General features: G+C 37.0%; 1 protein-coding gene across 1 annotated transcript in view; it reads left to right on the top strand.

Annotated features, from left to right (window-relative positions):
- LOC111144544 (DLC1 Rho GTPase activating protein) overlaps positions 1-19,726 on the top strand; it is a 408,863-nt gene that overhangs the window by 197,340 nt on the left and 191,797 nt on the right. The window contains exon 5 of the mRNA XM_022498870.1: positions 5,900-5,933. Within this exon, the coding sequence (XP_022354578.1) occupies positions 5,900-5,933 (34 nt within the window). The remainder of the gene's footprint in view (positions 1-5,899; positions 5,934-19,726) is intronic.

The following is a 19,726-nucleotide window of genomic DNA, read 5'->3' as shown; positions in this document are numbered from 1 at the left end:
TGAGTAGGATCTTTCAGTCTATCCTAGCTTCCCATTGATTGAAGGATTGGCTTTCAAAGGGCCTTCTTAATGGTAGTATTCTATGGTTCTGGTTCCAAAGAACTAAGAGAGAAAGTAATTTATATTAGTGAGGGACGTGGCTTATTAATTAAAATAGCACATTAAAGAGGAAAAATCATACTCTATTTCCAACTAAAATCATCAGGAAGAAATTAGATCAACGAATTTTCATTCACAAAATTGAATTCACAAAATGAATTCAGATATAACATCTATTATTTATGTGACTATTAGCAGCTTCTGTGTAGTTGGTGTAAGTTCCTAAAAGGTGTCCAGCTGAGGTCCCTCTTGAAAGTGCAGAAAGTCATTCTAGCAGCAGACCAAAAGAATCAACATATGTCTACAACATTTCCGGAAGGCATGTCAAAACCAGCATTTCCCCCAACAATGTTTCACATCAAAAACATAAACAGACACACACACAGACTAAGCTCCCACACACAGCTTTAAAAGACCTCATTAAGAGAAAGAGAATTATTTTCTTCCCTTTTCCTAAAAAGCTTTCTCTTTAATGGTTTTCTAAAATTCAATTACAAAACACCTTAACAGATCAACTTAAATGAAAATCTTTACTTGCAAGGAACTAGTGGAGGATCAGTACAGCCATTAAACAAATATTTAAGATTGTTATGCTATCATTTGAATATCACAAAGAAGAATAACAAGACCACGAATGATTTTCTTCTCTCATTTGGAAGTTATTAGTAGACTTCCCTTTGTTCCATTAAGAAATGAGAGAAGAAAATATGAAGTTACAGCAAACCCATATGGGCAGCAGGAAAATCCTATTTAATTGCTTTATTGCCAGAAATGTTAAATCACTTCCTGAGGATACAGTTCAAATGAAACATATGGCAACTATTAACAAAAAACCCTAATGGATTCAAAAATATGCTTTTTAAAGGAGCTTTCTCATAAGCAACAGCCATACATGTTATTTAAACTGAATGTATGAATATGTGTTTGGTACTTTAATTCCACAAATGTTTGATGAACACTTACTCTGTAACAGACTGTACAGCCACCTTGCATGGACAGTTTTGTTCGAAACACAGGAACAGGTAAAACACTATGGAACCTCAAGACCTGAAGCCCAAATCTAGCCAGGCCTCTTCTCTGAAGTCAAAGACAAAAAGAATCTTTGGACCAATGTCTCCTTCCAAAAGGTTCAGGGCCTAAGAAAACCATTCCATTTCCACCTGGGTGGTCCTAATTCAACTGTCTTCTCACTCCTTTTGATGTCACACCAGTGATGGTGCTAATCATTGCAATTGAACACTCACTATATGAAACTTTTCTCTTTCATGTACCTTCTTCGACTGGATTGTGAATTCCACAAAGAAGGAACAGTTTGCCAGAGCTTTCTGTACACAGGATAATGGGAGGCATATAGTTTAAGAAACAACAAATAGCTTCAATTACTTATAAAGTTACTTATAAACCTTTTCTAGACAGACACTTCTCCCTCGAATTCAGAGATATATCAGCTGAGAGATATGCAGCTGTTGACTGTGTGGTTTACTTTGTAAGAGCAGTTATAAAATCCTGGATGCATGAAACTTTGACTTTCCTATGTCCACATCATGCAGTTGTTTCATGGAAGTGAGCCTTGGTGGCTTAAAGAAGCATACAGAACATGGTGAAGTTCTTAAGTAATAGGCATTGACTACATGGAAGCTAAAATATTTTTGCTTTGTAGCACAACTCATTGCTTAATAAAAGTTTATTAAATATTTACTTATATGTACTCGGTGACACACTGTGCAATCAAATGGAACAAAATATGGAAAAGGTCTGTTGCTGGTCAACCTATGATTTGGGGCAAGACGTTCAATTTGTCTTAAATTCCTTGGCTATAAGAAGAGAGAGCTTATTACTTAGATAATTTCTAAATATCTCATACAGATATTCCTGCACAGATATTTTGTGATCTCAGTCAGTATTCTATCATGGAATCTCTCCCCAATTTTCTTCTCCCTTGTTTCAAAAAGACTCTGATTAGTGTTTTGAAACTAGTGTTAGGACCTCAGAGGCCTGCATGCCAGTGGTTGTGACCTGGCTTCCATCACTGACGGCGACCTCACAAAAGTTACTTCCCTTTCCAGGACTCCATGGGTTATTCTAAGGAGTCAGTGAATTTATGCAGGCAAAGGCTTAAAACTGTACCTTGTACCTATTCAGAACCTAGTACGTGTTCGCTCTTTCCTCCTGTGGCACCTTTTTCATGGGCATCTTTAAACTGCTTATCACCAACCTTTACAATCTTGTCAATGGAACGGTTTGGATTTTGTTTTGTTGTTTATTTGCTTTTCACAGAAGAGAAAATTTAATTTGAAAGACCTCATCTCCAGTTACGTAGGAAATCCAGGGGCCGAGCTTAAAGTACAACACAGTATGAATTTAAGTCCTTCTCTCCCTCTCCCCCCAGAGAGAAAACTCATGCAAACAGTGGGGGTGTAAGGGGGTGCCAGAGGAAAAGGGAGAGAGAGAATCTTAAGCCGCCTCCATGTTCAGAATGGATTCTGTTGGGTGTTCTCAAGCTCAAGCTCACGACCCTGAGACCATGACATAAACTGAAATCAAGGACTGGATCCTCAACCTACTGAGCCACCCAGGCGCCCAAATTTAAGATACATAAAAAGTCAACAAATATCACCGAAACGATGTGATAATTTTCCTGTAAAGGGAAACAGCTTTTCTATAGTGTAGAATCACACCAGTTCTTCTTGAAATAAAGGAAAAATAGATGACCCAGTATAAATGAGAGGATGCTGAGGTACATACCTAACTCCTATGCAATCCCTCTGCTGCCCTGGTCTCTGGACATGACCCTCCACTCTGCCATTTACTCACCTGATAGTCTCCTTACAACGCACCTTTGCCAGGATGCAGTCAGCATTCACCTTCAGAGAACGAGGAGTGAACAACAAAATGTAGATAGAAATTAAGTCAAAATATACCTCCACTATAGATTAATCTTGCCAGAATAACCCCCCCCTCTATTTTTTACCCCTAGAGAGATTTGCCTCTTATTTGAAAATTGCATCAATCTCAAATTCTTTAAGTTCCGAAAGTGAGGATCTCAGCAGTAATCAGTATCTCACAAGGATATAGGTATCTTGATACTTGATCCTGGAAATGAAGCCTGATGCTATTTCCTTAGGCGTATCTGCAGCTGAGGTGCATGTGAGCTTTCCCCTTCCTCGCCTCCTCCCTCTGTGTGCTTTGCACGTACACGCAACAAAATTACTTACCCATTTGAGACTACTTTTCTTACCCCAACTTCAGGGACTTTGTCCCTGAAGAGAGGGAGAGGTGTCAGTTGTAGACATCCTGTTTGGTCAGTGGTTTGGGGTAGCAGGTATCAAAGCCCAGGGGGTCAGATGGATTGAAGTCTTCCCATACAAGTTAATACCTTCATGTTCACAATATTATAAACTTGAATAACTGAGGTGAATGGGAACCAGAAGTTCAACTTCCTTAATTTATTTTAGAATATCCATTGAAAGTAGAATTAGACATTTGTACTTTAAAGTCTTTTGAAAACATCTCCTGAACTCCGTTTTTTAAATAATAATAGTAAGAGACGATAGTTGCTGGGAATGGAACTTCTAGACCACACCTATCAGTAAATCGACCCATTGGCCCAATACCCATAGAAACAAATAGTAACAGCATTTACCTTTTCCTGAAGACCTCAAATGCTTTATCAAGCTACCACGGTTGGTCTTTTCAGCAACCTGAAGAAGTAGATGTGGTTATTCCCATCTAATAAAGGAGGAATCTCGGGGTGCCTGGGTGGCTCAGTCGGTTAAGCGTTTGCCTTCGGCTCAGGTCATCCCAGGGTCCTGGAATAGAGCCCAGCATCAAGCTCCCTGCTTATTAAGGTTCTGAGTCTCCCTCTGCTCCTTCCCCTGCTCCTGCTCTCTCTCTCTCCCTCTGAAATAAATAATAAAAATCTTTAATGATAACAGTAATAATAATATAAAGGAAGAATCTGAGCCTTGGAAAAACAGGGCAGAGATTTGAAATGCCCAGAAATCCACCAGACAATTTGCTTTTACTTTTTTTTACAGGACAAAGAAATTGAACTATAAAAATTCTCCCCAAATTCAAAGAATATTTTTTGGTTTCATTTATTTCCAGTATCTTTTTAAGGATAATATGTGTTTTCAGACAAGAAAAGAATTGTATGATGATTGACAATTATTATACCTGGATCTAGTAACTTTACTGATAGTTCCCCAACTCTCGTTTTTCTTTTTATTTTTATTTTCTTTTCAGTTTTATTGAGGTATAATTGACAAAGTTTTAAGATATTTAAAATTTATATCATGGTGATTGGAATACGTATACATTGTGAAAGGATTTCCACTTAATTACTATATTCATCACTTCTCATGTTTATTTGGGTATTTTGTTTTGTTTTGTTTTGGTAAGAATACAAGTCCTACTCTCAGCAAATTTTAATTATATAATATAGTGTTATCAATTATGGTCACCATTTTATACATTAGATCTTCAGACCTTCTTTATCCTTTTTTAATACATTTTTAATTGTTTTTTAAGATCTTATTTATTTATTTGACAGACACAGATCACAAGTAGGCAGAGAGGCAGGCAGAGAGAGAGGGGGAAGCAGGTTCCCCACCAAGCAGAGAGCCTGATGCAGGGCTGGATCCGAGGACCCTGAGATCATGACCTGAGCCAAAGGCAGAGGCTTTAACCCACTGAGCCACCCAGGCGCCCCCAGACCTTCTTCATCTTATAACCAAGAGTTTATATACCCTTTTACCAAGTTCTCCCTATTTCTCCAGCCCCTTGCAACTTTTCTATTCTCTGATTTTAGAAGTTTCACTTTTTTAAATTCCACATATAAATGATACCATGCATCATTTGTCTTTGTCTGTCTGGCTATTTCACTTAGCGTAATGTCCTCAAGGCCCACGTGATTGCAAATGGCAGGATTTCCTTCTTTCTCGTGCCTGAATAATATTCCATTGTATATATATATCATATATGCCTTATCCATTCATTCATTGATGGACATTTATGTTGTTATCAGATCGAGGCTGTTGTGAATAATGCTGCAGTGAACATGAAAGTACAGCTATCTCTTTGTTATCTTTTCATTTCCTTTGGATATTTAACCAGAAGTATGATTGCTGGATCATACAGTAGTTCTGTTTTTTTGTTTTTTTGTGGTTTTTTTTTTTTTTTGAGGAATCTTCATACTGTTTTCCATAGTGGCTGTGCAGTTTACACTCCCATCATCAGTGCACAAGCATTTCCTTTTCTTCACATCCTTGCCAACACTTGTAATTTCTTGTCTTTTTCCTAATGACCATTTGAACAGTTGGAAGGTAATATCTCATTGTGATTTTGATCTGCATTTCCCTGATGGTTAGTGATTTTGAGTACCTTTTCATGTACATGTTGGTCATTTGTATGTTCTTTATGGAACAATGTTAAGTTCCTTTGCCTGCTCATTTTCCTGCTGTTGGGTTTTATTTATTTATTTATTTATTTATTTATTTTAAAGATCTTATTTTATTTTACAGAGAGAGAGAGATCACAAGTAGGCAGAGAGGCAGACAGAGAGAGAGGGGGAAGCAGGCTCCCCGCCAAGCAGAGAGTCCAATGTGGGTCTCAATCCCAGGACTCTGAGATGATGATGACCTGAGCCCAAGGCAGAGGCTTTAACCCACTGAGCCACCCAGGCACCCCTGTTGGGTTCTATTTAATTTTTGTTCCATTTATGATAGTTCATTTTGTTCCTGATGATGTTGTGATATTTCTTTCTAGTAATAACATAATTCTATGGCTTTTTTTTTTTCAGGCACTTCCAGGAATTTCAGAAAAGGAAAAGGCTGGTAAGTTGACATTTGGTTATGTTTTCCATCCTATTGTGGAATAAGATTCCATCTTCATGTAGACATTGCATTAAATATTAGAAGTATATAAATCTCTTCTGTCTCTAGGCAGTCTCATCAATCTCTGAGCAAATATTACAATTGAATTCCTGAAAAAGCAATTTGGTTTGCTCAGAATGTAAGAAAAAAGTGTGGTTTCTTAACAGAACATTACATCATATTAGAAAAAGATGTATGCTTCTTGTAGCCTTCCTTGTAGCCATATCCACGTTTTTTTCCCTTGAGGAAAAGAATTAGATGTTGCTTAGTGTACTGGGAAACAGCCTTTGGAAATCAATTGTCAATAATTATCAAGGCTTATTTTGTCATCTTAAGTATCTTATATAGTAGTCAGAAAACAAGATGTACTTATTTAAAGCTGATGCTATACTATCAAATATATAATTTTTGGAAACAATATCAACAATTATATGAGAAAATTAGAATATATTTCTATACTCTGTGCTATGATTATGGCTATTAGCAGTATCATGGGAGATGGATAAGGACTGATGAGAAACATGGAAATGTAAAAAATTAGACTTCGATTGGTGGATTCAAATGCTTAAAAAAACCTTTTAGTTTTCCTCAATAGTGTTTTATGTTTTATGTATAATAATAATGATGATAATAATCTTTTAAAAAACAGATTAAAGTTTTACTACCAAATTAAAGCTTATCACTTAGAAATTAAACATTTGTGATTTTTAAGAGCTGTATTAAGTGTTTATAGTCATCTAAAAGATGACATGACTTCAATGACTCTGCACTGAAGCATTAGTTTGCTGATTTAATATGGAGGATGTTCTCTTTATAGGTCAGTGAGCCTACTTTCACCACTAGGTAGTTTTCACACAGAGGTTTTCATAGTTTGTATCCTTCCATGAGCTAGACTTTTCTCTCGTGTTTAGGCTATATCTGATTTCTTTACTGTAATTTGTTGAAAGGTAGCCCTTCAGTACAGACAGAAAATATTGAACTGGCATTATGTGTCAGTTCAAGAGAACTGTTCAGTTTAACAGGGAGTGATATTACATGGATTAGTAGCATGTACTAACTGAATTCCGGTTATAGCCCCAATGCACAAACAGCTTAAATAGATGTGTTAGCTGTCTAAGTGGGACAAGAAATAAATGGTTAAATAGCATTTGCATCACAAAGAGAAAGAAACGTAGCCAAAATCATGCTTTATCTTGGGTTGTGACACTCTCTGTAATTTCCAAGAGTAGCTACAATTTAAACAAAGTATATAACAGAGCAAAGTTGTCGTCTTATTCCAGAATGTCAGCAAATTCTTTCATACCCCATGGAGAAAATTAGGATGTGAATTCTTGGCTGGTGGGGAGAGGGGAGAAGGGATGGAAATGCCACTGCTTGTTGAAGGGATGGATCTTTTCCTTCGCCACTTAAAATGATTTCATTGTGATAGGGAGAAGACCTTTAATTTTTCAAGCTTCTCATGTATTTAAAAGATATGCTTATTAGAACAAAGAACTAGTTAAAAAGTGTACATGTAATGTAACCACCGCTTTTTATCGTAATTCAACTGCAAAACACAAAAACAAGAAATTGTCACTTTTCAATGATCTATTTGGGTCATTTCTATAATGCTGGGGCACAAATGAAAAGAGCTCATAAATTCCATTCACAGAGGTTCCATAGGGTGATCTGTGGAAAGTAGGATCTACCAATTGATACAAATGACCTACCCAAGCCCCCAGATGCTTATCCCGGGATGGACTAATTTGAACAGGACCTGGCTTCTGTGTATTAAAACGTTAGAATGACTGGAATGTACTCCAACATGGTTTTGATACACATTTCTTGAGAATGTACCATTAGTTTAGAAGGAAATGTAATTTTGTTTGGTAATATCACCATAAGAAAGAAATTATTTTTTAAAAATCAATGAATTTATGTATCAAGATAAAGTCTTGTGTTTGAATATTTTATTAACAATGGTAACAGATTTGACAAAAGAGAATATGATCGATTTCAAGTTTTAAAGGACAATAGTAATCTAGGCAAACTAATTCTTCTATTTCTAAAGTTTATTATGCCCTATTTAAAATACTTGAAATATTTTTAGTATTATATGCAAATGTGAATCTCTTTATTCCTTTTTATGAATCTCTCTTTTTAAACCCTGCTAGACAGAAGAATGGCAATGAAGGCAGAGGACCTACTCAATTTTCTGGGGGTTAATTGAGCTCTTAAATAGTTAGATTAAGCTTCATTCCCGCCCCTAAGGCCTGTCATTTTTTTTTTCTGTCTTGTTAAATGAATGTAGCCTATTGTTCCATATTAAGAAAGTCTATTTTTAATCTGTGTGACCTCTCATCCACGCCAACTGGAACCAATCCCACCAACCCTTGTGAAGCTCTAAAAAAAATCAGTTTGGGTACATTCCATTAATAATTCTTGAGATACAGTTGTGTGGTTGTTTCGGTGTGTGCTTTAAGTAGACATCTTCTATTCTGATCCATGTGGCTATGTAAATACATCTTGGCGCACTTAATCCCACTGCTCATCTTCCACTTTGCAATGACAAAAATCTCTAAGGGGAAACATTTTGAAAGAGCCTCCCATTGGTTCATTCATTCCAGAAATATGTACTGAACAGCAGCATATTCTAGCATCTTTTTTTTTTTTAAAGATTTTATTTATTTGACAGACAGAGATCACAAGTAGGCAGAGAGGCAGGCAGAGAGAGAGGAAGGGAAGCAGGCTCCCTGCTGAGCAGAGAGCCCGATGCGGGGCTCGATCCCAGGACCCTGAGATCATGACCTGAGCCGAAGGCAGAGGCTTTAACCCACTGAGCCACCCAGGCGCCCCCATATTCTAGCATCTTACTAGTATCTATCAAGGAAGCAGTTTATGAATAAGGTGTATTCCTTGCCCCGAAGGAACTCAATCTCTAGTCAAGAATATTCCATTGGGCCAGCATCTTCCTTTTCCTCTTCTCAGTTGAGAATTTCTTAAACTGCCTTGTTCAGAAAGTTCCCAAGAAAGTAAAGTATCAAAATGTACATTCTCAGGATCTGAATTAATTTGTTTTTTAAAATCATAATTAATCATGTAAGTATGAATGTGTAATTGTATTCCAACACATAATATTTTTGTATGACTTTCCTATGCCACCAGCATCTGTATGCCCCTAAAGAGTGGGCCCAATGCCTTTGGTACATTCTCTAGCACATCTGCTTCCTATCTGTGTGGCCTTGAGCAAGTTACTTAACCTCCTCATTTTCCCATTTCTAGAATATAAATAAAGAAGCTGCCATGTTGTTTTTGTAAGGCAACAATGCTTGGCACAAAATAGACCCTAAAAAATGGTAGCTGTTTTTATGATAATTGGTTGTGCTTCTAACTACCATGTGTAGAAGCCAAATAGAAGCTAGCTGTGTTACCACTGCCTATGTCTGCTCCAAGAGTTCTTAAATGCTTCCTCAGGGCATCAATTAACAGTTAAGTAGCCGTCCATGTGGAAAAAAGAGATCACTTTCTCTGTAAGCCTCTGAGTGAGTTAATGCAGACAGAAGTTATCACAGCATAGGCAGAGTTGGTCATATTTTAACCTTTCATTAGAAATTCCTGTGTCTGTTAGGGTGAAATTCTCTCTTGTGAACAGATAATCTTCAGTCTTCACAATTAGCCCATGAGAAATGTATATCCTATATCCTATTTTCCTATGATTACATTATCGACTGTATCCCTAGTCCCTGAGGTAATTGAATCCTGTCTTCCCAGCTCCCATCCTCTCTCCCTCAGCTCCTGCGCACAGTCCTGTCAACACTGCCTTCTAATCAACCTTTGTCCCTTCTCCCCACCATTGCATTAACGCAGCCCTCCACTTCCCATTGGGCTTTTGCAACAGCAACCAGAACTGGTTTCCCTGCCTCAACCTGTCATTACGCCAGTCCGCTCTCTACACCATCACCAGAGTGATGTTTGAAAAGCACCACCTGGCCCTATCATTTCCTGCCTTAACATTTTCTTTGTCTCCTTGCTCTCTACAGGCAAGGTCAAAGCTTCCTGCATCATACCTGGCCATTTGTAATCTGGAAGCAGTATAGTTTATTTTACTGGGTGTGTCCATTTTGTCACTCAGATCCATTATTTCTTCCCCTCTCTGTGCCCCAGAGGTTGACCAGTGTGGGCAGAACGAGTGGGCTGCTCACTTTTTTGTCTTTCCTATTCCACCAGTGAGGAGCCAGAAGTGACTGGGAAGAGAGGAAGGCAGGGCATGACAGTGGGACTCTGAGCTTGGGTAGTTATCCCCCATTTGTCTCCCAAGGAATCACTGCTGGTTTCTCTTAGGTGGCCCTTTCCACACAAGTTCCCAGGTGCTGAAAATCATTCTCGTCTTGCCCTTCTGACTTTCCTAATCTTTGTAAATAGTTCTGTTACTAAGCGTTCCTCAGTATACCCAGTGTACCATCTGTTTTCTGTTAGGAGTCTCACCAGTATACCTACCAATATTTTCTCTTCTTTCTCTCCTTGTGTTGGTTTGCTGGTTTGTTCATCCAACTTCAGCCACCTCATACAGTCACAATACTTTCTAACTCTGTAAATCTCTAGTTTTACCTAGATCATGCAACCACCTTTCAAAAAATACAGATGATAGACAGAGATAGAGAAAGAAAGAAGTGCCTTATTCAGAGGGAAAAAAGATATGGACTATGTTTTTCTTCATCCTAAATGAATATAATTTCATTTAATTGTATGGGAGAGAAAATATCTATACTTATGATTTGGAATATGTCCTCTATTGTATAGATCCATATAAATTAGAAAATCAGCATTGCGTTTTAGTTGCCAAAATGTGACTCTGAGCTTATTTGAAAAGTAGCAATATAGAATAATATGAAATCTCTCATTCTAAAAAACATTAAATCACAAAAGACCTTGTAGATTTTGTCAGAATTCATGGCAGCTCTGGAAAATAGACCACTATCATTAGCCAAAAAATGGCAAATTTTTTGCCCTGTATATCTTGGTAATTCTGCTTGTTTTATTAGAACCAAAGATATTGTCTCCTTAATGAATTACTTCCCAGGCAGAGTTAGTCATTGATTTTTTTCTGTGCTCCTAGAAAACTCTCTACATTTGTTACAGCAATCTTATTATCTTGTGTTGTTGTATGTCCTCATCTCTTGGCCATGATCTTTTCTAGATAAGGAATATTATCTTTATGTGCCCTCTAATTAAAACAGCTAATAAGCACATAGTGAGTGTTCTATAAATACATGCTAACCAATAAATTATAATTACAAAGATGCTTTGGCTTCAATCTTAATGATTTAATGTTGATATGGTTCTAAAAATTTATTTAACTGTTCCTCCTCTCCCCCCGCCCCATGACTCCTACTACCCCCACAACTGCCAAATATTTCAGCTGTGTAATTAATTAATGGTGTTATTTGGGGACCTATCCCATACAAATGTGTAAAGGGCACCATTGAGAAAGATGACTTAGAATCTGACTTTGGTTACATTCCTTGGTCATTTTTCTTAGAATGTTTGTATTCCTGCCTCTAGGTTAGTTCGTTGGCCAGAGAATGTTAAAATCAAGATAATGAATAATTATAGCCTTAAACACTTGTGAAAGATAGCTTTCAGAAGCATATAACAGATTCACAGTCTCTCCAAACTTTGTGTTGAGGCTAGTAAGGCAGAACTTAGAAATCAAACACTTCTTTGTGACAAATATGTGAGGGGAAACATCAAGGTTTTCATAATTTCATTCTAAGTTTCTTGTAAATATACTAATAACAAAACCCAGATTTGGTGCCTTTTGATATTAGTTTTCTTGGCTACCTTTGATCACCGAGAAGGGGAATACAGAGGACAACAATAACAAACAAACAAACATACAAAAATAAACCGAAATGCAAAGATGTGCCCGATCTGATTATCTTTGCTTGACTCAGGGAATTATCCTTCCAATGTATTCTGCTCTAAGTCATGTTTCAATATCTACAGATATTGGGATTTAATTGAAGAATAAAAATAGGACTACTCTAGTTCAGAGTTTTCCTTCTGAGAAAGACTCTGCTCTATATCATGTTTCTATTTTAGTACAGATCAGACTGGTTTTAGTACTGTCTTACTGACTGGGCTGTAAGCACCCTGAAAGACAGAATTTTGTTTTGTTCAACTCAAACTCCCTTTGCCTGATATTAAAGTAGTGGCTTGCTGTTTGGTAAATAAAGGAATCAATAAGATCTTTAAAAAAAAAAAATGGCAAATGCTTTACTCCATATGCATAATACTCCTAGAGCCAAAAGCAAAATCTTATCCTCCTATTCTAAGTGAAACACTTTCTGTTACTGCAAAGGCCCCAGCTGTTTTACAGGGTTCGGCAGGATCTGAAAATTTTCTTTATCTGGCCAGGCCGGGCTTTGGCCAACATTCCAAATTCTTTATTCCCTTTCACTCTCCAAAAATGAATTTCATTATTTTTCTACTAGTAGCTTATAAATACTCACTTGCTTCACTTTTCTTAGTATTATGGTCTCTGCTTGCCTACTTTTTTATGAGGAAGGAATTTAGGGTATGCCACATATAACCTCTCAGTTTCTCTGAAACCTAATGTAAACTAATCCATGAAAAGTTGGCTGTGGTGGACTGGGCTGTTGAGAGGAAACACATTAGTTTTCGGGTATCAAGGAATTCATGAAAAATATAAGTAAGCTATTCTTAAATGCCAAAAATCTTGAAGTCATAGTACATTTTTCAATGCAAATAACTTTCTGAATCTGTTTCTAAATGTTCTGTTGGTATTTCATTTATTATAAAGTAGAAAAATAAATCTACTCTATCACCAGAATCAATCCAACATATTTCCTTTTCTCCCCAATTATATTTCAAGAGACATAAGTACATGATAATTACTCTTTAAAGTTCCAATTTGAATGATTTCTCCTCTACTTAGAGTGGTCTTCCCAGGTCTCCATAGCCAAAGGTGGCTATATCTTTCTATGGCATATAGTGTTACTTGTGATGTATTTCTGTTCACAAAATATCTTCCGTATCTGTCTGTGAGCTCCTGAAGGCATAAACCCCCTGATTTCATCTTTGTCACCCCATACCTGGTGTAGTATCCTTGCACAAGCAGAGGCCCAAGAAATAGTTTTGAGTCAACCCATTTATTTGACGTACCCAGTAACTCCTACAGGCACTAAGTTAACCTCCATTAATCTCCATCAATAACCTTAACTCTTCACAACTGATGACCTTAAAATTTCTTCCTCCAAAAAGTCTTGTGCATATTTTGCCCCCTAACTTACCCTTGAAAGAATGGCTATCAGGACTGTGAAGGATGCATTTCAGTATTTTAATTGACATTGACCTTTTATCAGTAGAAAAATGAATTTGTTGTTTCTAATCTTCCCTGAATACCAGTTTACTAAAAGGTCCCTTTCCATCAGTTTTATTTTACAGAGCAATAGAAGAAGTTTCATTGAGTTTGAAAGTCATAGCTATCATTTTTAGATCCCCTCAAATATTTACCTTTATAGAGTTCACAATGCACAGTTTGCAGTTCAGTTACTTTTATTAATAATATGAATGTGTACACAAATATATACCCACAAGATAATTGTACAGTGATTCTACTTTCTTTAGAGAGGTGCATTGACTTTGGAAAAGTTCATATAACAAAGTATTACTTCAACCTGTCTGAGTATGAAATGACCTACAACTCTAATGGTATGATCCTGCTTTCCTTCTCTTATTGACCCTCTCTTGGTTTGAAGGACTTTGATATGTTTTTCTGTGGGCAAAAGTTTGAGATCAAGATCTCTTACAGAGAGATAAACGTTTCTATTATAGACTAAAAATATGATTTCGAGATGTGGTTTATCTGAGTGGGAAATCCAAAACAGTTATTAACAACCATAACAAATTTTCTGATGCCCAAGATAAGGTTGGTGCCCATTTTGCTTTGTGAAGGCTGTGCAGAACCAGCCTGGCTATTTCAGGAGAATGGTTTATGGATTTAAGAGATATTTTGTCCTGATTTCTGTAACCAGGTAGAACAGATATTATAGAATTCTTCAAGTGATCTTTAAGCAAAATGACCCCCAAAGCCCTCAGTTGCCCATCACAATGGGGTTTTGCTTTGGGTTTTTAAAATCTTCCTAAACAGAAAATACATTCCAGTGACTCCCAACTGCTAATGTTATAAACTTCTTCTTTTTTTTTTTTTTTTAAGATTTTATTTATTTATTTGACAGAGAGAGATCACAAGTAGACAGAGAGGCAGGCAGAGAGAGAGAGAGAGAGAGAGGGAAGCAGGCTCCCTGCCGAGCAGAGAGCCCGATGCGGGACTCGATCCCAGGACCCTGAGATCATGACCTGAGCCGAAGGCAGCGGCTTAACCCACTGAGCCACCCAGGCGCCCTAAACTTCTTCTTAATATAAATTTTCAGTCAATTCTTTCCTATGGATTTAAGGAAATTGATAAATGGAGGATTATAGTACAGTTCTTTACTTGTTTAATTTACCTGCCTTTTTAAGTCTATGGTCTTCTTTGATACATTTATCCAAACGTTTTCCCTGCTGTACTCTGATCTCCTGAAAGGCAACATTTTCTCTGCATCTGTGTAGCACCAGCTTCTTAAAAGGTTTTTGACTTAATGTTTGTTGAATGAATGGTGGAATGAATGATAATAGCAAGCGTTTACCTGTGCCTGCACTTTTCTGAGCACTTTATAGATATGAACTCAATAAATCCTCTAGCAATCCTATAAGGTTAAGTGTTACTATTTTCCACATTATAGAGACAAAGAACCTGAAACTCAGGTTTCCTAAATTACCCAAAGTCACATTTTGTTCAAGGCAGGGCTCAAAGCAAGCAACACAGACTAGAATGCGTGCTCTTAACTACCATGCTGTGTGTAGTGGTTAAATGCCAAGACTCCTCAGGCTGACGAACAAATTTTTCCATGATCTGACCTTGGCCTTCTTCCCAACCTTATCTCCCATCCTCCTCTAACATATACACCTTCCGCTGTAGTCATGGTAGCACCAACACTTCTAGCCTAAATTTGCTTCTGCATAACTTGACCTTTGATCCTCCTGTTTCCTTTCCAGAAATTAACTCCCTCAGCTCCCAGGGTCTCACTTGGGTCTCACCTTCACCATGAAGTCTTCTGTGACAACTCCTGTTTGTATTAATTTTGTACTTTTTGAAATATTGCCATCTTCATACTTAATGATATGTAGATTGTTGTTGTCTGTTGAGTCATTTATGTGTCTCAGCATAGCTTCCAGTAGACTTAAATATCCTTTTAAAAGTCATTTAGCATAGCGCTGTGTACCTAAAAGGGTTTATTTTAATAAATAAACTTTTTTTTTAGAATAGTTTTAGAGTCACAAAAATTTAGTGGAAAGTACAGTTTACATGTATGACATTCTTTTAAGGGCAAAACTGTGGAAATGGTTAAAAGATAAGGGGCTAGGGGGTAGGAAGGCATGAATTGATGAAGCACAGAGGATTTGGGGGACAGGGAGACTATCCTGTGTGATACTATAACGGTACAGCATGTAGGCTTTTCAGATTGGCTTCTTTCACTTAGCAACATGCATTTAAGTTTCCTCCATACATTTTCATGACTTGATAGCTCATTTCTTTATAGTAACCGAGTAATACTTCATTATATAGATACATCTCAGTTTAAAGAGCTTATTTAGTATATTCCTAATGTAAACACTTTTTAAAAGCTCATTGATCATAAAATAAATTGCATACTCCACTTATGTTAATCATTATCCTTTCTGCTTTAAGCAAAAGTAATTCTGTTCTCTTAGCCATTGGTTTTTGATTACTTTCCATTACTTCATTTCTTTCCTGTGGAATTTCTTCAGGTTTTCAAATGAAAAATACTACTACTAAGTATGTATTTTACAACAGCTGTAATTTATTGTGTACCTACCATGTAGTTTCTGAGAAGAGAGCTAGATGCCTCTTTACACTAAGCTACACCATACATGAATCCCTTTTCCTCGAAAGCTGATGTTTTTTTCTGTCTCTTCATTCCTAATATCACCATTTCTTCCACCTCCGATATTTGAATAAAAGTATGACCAAAATTAGTAAAACTGTAATAATTCCTATAATTTATATGATGTACGTACATATTTCTGTTCTTATGACTTTGCTCCTGAAGTTTACTGATACCAAAATACACTTCTATTCTTTTTCTCCAAACCATGCTCTTCCTTTAAGGACCAACTTAAGTGCCACTGTTTCCACCAAGCCTCCCTCCCCTGATGGCTCAACTCTCCAGTGAACTCTTCCTTTGAATCAGATGGGTTTTACTGCTCATCTTCTCTTCTGCACCTGAAAGGAGCAGCCTGGTTCCTTGTGACCACTTATTCTAACCCATGCCAGAGTCCATTGGACCAGAGACAGGCAGGTAGGGGTTGAATGAGGAGCATACTTGATTCAAGGGCAGAGAATACACTGGCTGACCAATGGACAATCTCTTTCTTTCTGCCTCTGTCTCTCCACTCTCCATCCCTCCCCTCCCATTCTCTCTCTCTCTCTCTCTCTCTCTGTCTCTCTCTGTCTCTCTCTCTCTCAGTTTTATTTGAGCTGAAGAAACAGTCCACCTACAACAGGTGCTTTGGCTAATAGTTCACATGGACTGTGAGGTGAAGTAACAGAGGAAACCATCCTGCAAAGAAGAACAGAATAATGGTGTAACTGGGCCAAGACAGAGAAGTGAGAGGCAATGTAAACTAGAGAAAGAAATGAAAAAAATAGCTCCTTCTATCCCAGATGACTCCCTGGATGTCAGCTCCAACACTTAGGTGGTCTCTGTCCCACATCTGCAGAATGTCTCTGTATCCTCATGCCTTAGTCTTTTAGTTGGACCAAATATGAGTTCCTTGCTCTCAGATGATTAGACCATCCTTATCCAAATTCCCTTTGCATGTACAATTAGTATCAAAAATAGTCTATTACGTAATTTTACCTGATGTCTTACATAACTCTCTGCTTCTTATATATGTGTCCTGTCCCCCAAAATATGCTATAAGCAGCATCAATGAAAAGCCATGACATATTTTTGTTTGCTGTTTAGTTTTACTCCGTAAGACCTGCCAAGACCTAAGTATATAATGAATATTCAATAAAATTTTAATTTTTCAGAGTTATACTGACTTTTTAGGCTACAGAGCTATCTTCCTACTTCATAATTACCTGCAACCCATAGAACATCTGTTCCAGCTCTTTTAGCTGCACTAATCTACATTGACACCCTCTTATCTCGTATGTATGAGATTCATGGATTTTCTCTTTCCCCTTGACCAAATAAATTACCTCCTTTTTAAAACCACTCAACTTGATCCTGAACATGCCATTTGGTTTTTAATTTGCATTGTAATATGTTTGAGTCAGATGCTGCTGCCCTCTACAATTGAATATGTTCAGTAGATTAGATAATAATAGCTAACATTGTAAAACCAAAATTAGGAAGAATAAACAAATAATCAGGGTGTGAGACACTTGATATATTTTTTTAAATAAAGTATCTTTAAGAGAAAAAAATCAGAATTCCACCAGATGTACCTGTATTCTATGATTTAATATTTTTTAATTTAAAAAGAATCACCCCCGTGGGACATATTTTGGTGATTTTTTTTCCCCTAAGACCTAATGGCTGTATTTCAGCTACAGTGATGAAGACAGTAGCTTTCATCTATGCAAAGCAAAGATCAGCCAGGTCACCCAAAGGGGGACATGAAGCTTTTCTTCTTTTATGACTGTAGTGAAGTGGGAATTAAGCTTGTTTATTATACACAGAAACTTTCATTATTTTGTAATATTTTTCAGTACCAAATTTGGGGGCCTCTAAAAAAAAGGCATCTCCATCTAACCTGACCCTGACACTGAGACAGCAGTAAATCCTTCTGCAACTAATCAAGAACCATACTCCCAGATGGTCCATAACAACAGAACATAAGCAGAACAGTGACCCCCTCATCCTCAGATGCAGGCAAAGCCCTGGCCTTTTTGTGATGTGGACAAGAGGATTGTGCCGTAGAGATGTGTTAGAAGTCTCTTTACAAATGGAGATATTCTGACACACATACAAATATCTCCAGGCATTCGCAAAGCATTCCCATCCACAATGTCAGCTCAGGTTTTTGAAAAATAACCACAGATCACAGATATCAAGACATTTTCATAAAGGAAACAAAATATAAAATTTCAGCAAAGTAGGTTTAGTTAGATTACAGATAGAGGGTAAAAGGAAGCCATAGTTCCTTTTTTTTTTTTTTTTTTTTTTTTCCTGGTAGAACCTAAGTGAGCCAAGTTAAAAGCACTGATCCATAGAAAGAATTCCACATCTGGAAAATCTTTGCTCCATCTGTGGTAGGTTTCCAGCCTTTTGCTGTCTCCCATTTCCCGTGACTTCTGCTTACCTCTCTTTTATTTTCTTTAGTGAAATTATTCAACCCTTAGGGGCTTTGGGGTTTTATTTTGTTCTGTTTTATTTTGATTTGTTTTTAGGAGGAAGGAGAGCAAGGGAATACCTCACATTGTTTTTGTGATTCTCTAGAATTGAGCCTCATTTATATGTCTTGACGTGTCCACATAAGTAATATACACAGTAAAAAATACAAATATCTGATCAACTCTATAGAATTATATTTTAGAAATACATTAGGTAGATAATGTTTTGATTTTTATTTTAATGGTTTAATATTGGTTTTAAACTTCTAATTTAAGTGTCTTACTTTGTCTCAGGTGGTAGAAGTTAGTATCATAAAACACAGAAGTAAAGTTACATATTTGTATCATAGCCCTCATTGGTATCATATTTAATATAATTCAGAAGTGATCTTTACTGTTAAAATATCATATCACCAAATCCTCATCCAAAGCCTTAAATCTATTATATGGCTTGATGTTTGGATTTTCTTTTCGCATCCATCTTTTCTTTTCTTATCTGTCTTTATACATTCTCATGGGAATTTCATCCAACTAAAGCTACGTCTTCACAGTCTCCAGCCACTAGCCTACCAGCCAAGTCACCCTCCTCATATTCAGCTGCCCCGAGACTCCATCACAGAAATACCCATACTCCATGTCCTTTACTTTCTACTTCACTGTTTTTGCTAATACTGTTATCTTTTCCAGAAACTTCTTTCATACTGTTTCCAAATTTTTATATTTACCTCCCCTTTGAAGCCTTCCATGACCTCCTCTGCTCTCAAATCATCCCCTTTCCCCAGAACTCTCAAATACTAGACTTGAAATTCTCACAAGAGTTTTATTCCTTTATGTTCTTTATTATGATTACTAATACTTATTCTCTCTGTTATATTATAAAATCCATGTCCAGTTTATCTTTAAATGTCCTGCACCTAAAGGACACTTAGTTATTTTTTGCTTTAAAGAAAAACAGCATTTGTAATTTGAAAATAAAGGCATATCAGGGCACCTGAGTGGCTCTGTTGGTTAAGCCTCTGACTCTTGGTTTTGGCAGGTCAGGTCATGATCTCAGGGTCCTGGGATTCAGTACTTTATCAGGTTCCACACTCTGCATGGAACCTGAGGGAGAGCCCCTCTCTCTCTCTCTCTGCCTCTCCCCCCCACTAACACTCTCTCTCTAAAATAAATAAACAAGTCTTTAAAAAAAGAAAAAATAAAGACATACTTTTTTAATGCAATCTTTGTTTAAATGTACCTCATAATTTTCTAGAATGATTCTTTAAGAATTAGGATTCCTAGATAC

Source organism: Enhydra lutris, unplaced genomic scaffold (genome assembly GCF_002288905.1).
Source record: "Enhydra lutris kenyoni isolate GAN:26980312 unplaced genomic scaffold, ASM228890v2 scaffoldscaffold11, whole genome shotgun sequence".
Classification (NCBI taxonomy): Eukaryota; Metazoa; Chordata; class Mammalia; order Carnivora; family Mustelidae; genus Enhydra; species Enhydra lutris.
The sequence above is the reverse complement of the archived record's forward strand: the minus strand, read 5'-3'. Positions and strand labels throughout refer to the sequence as shown.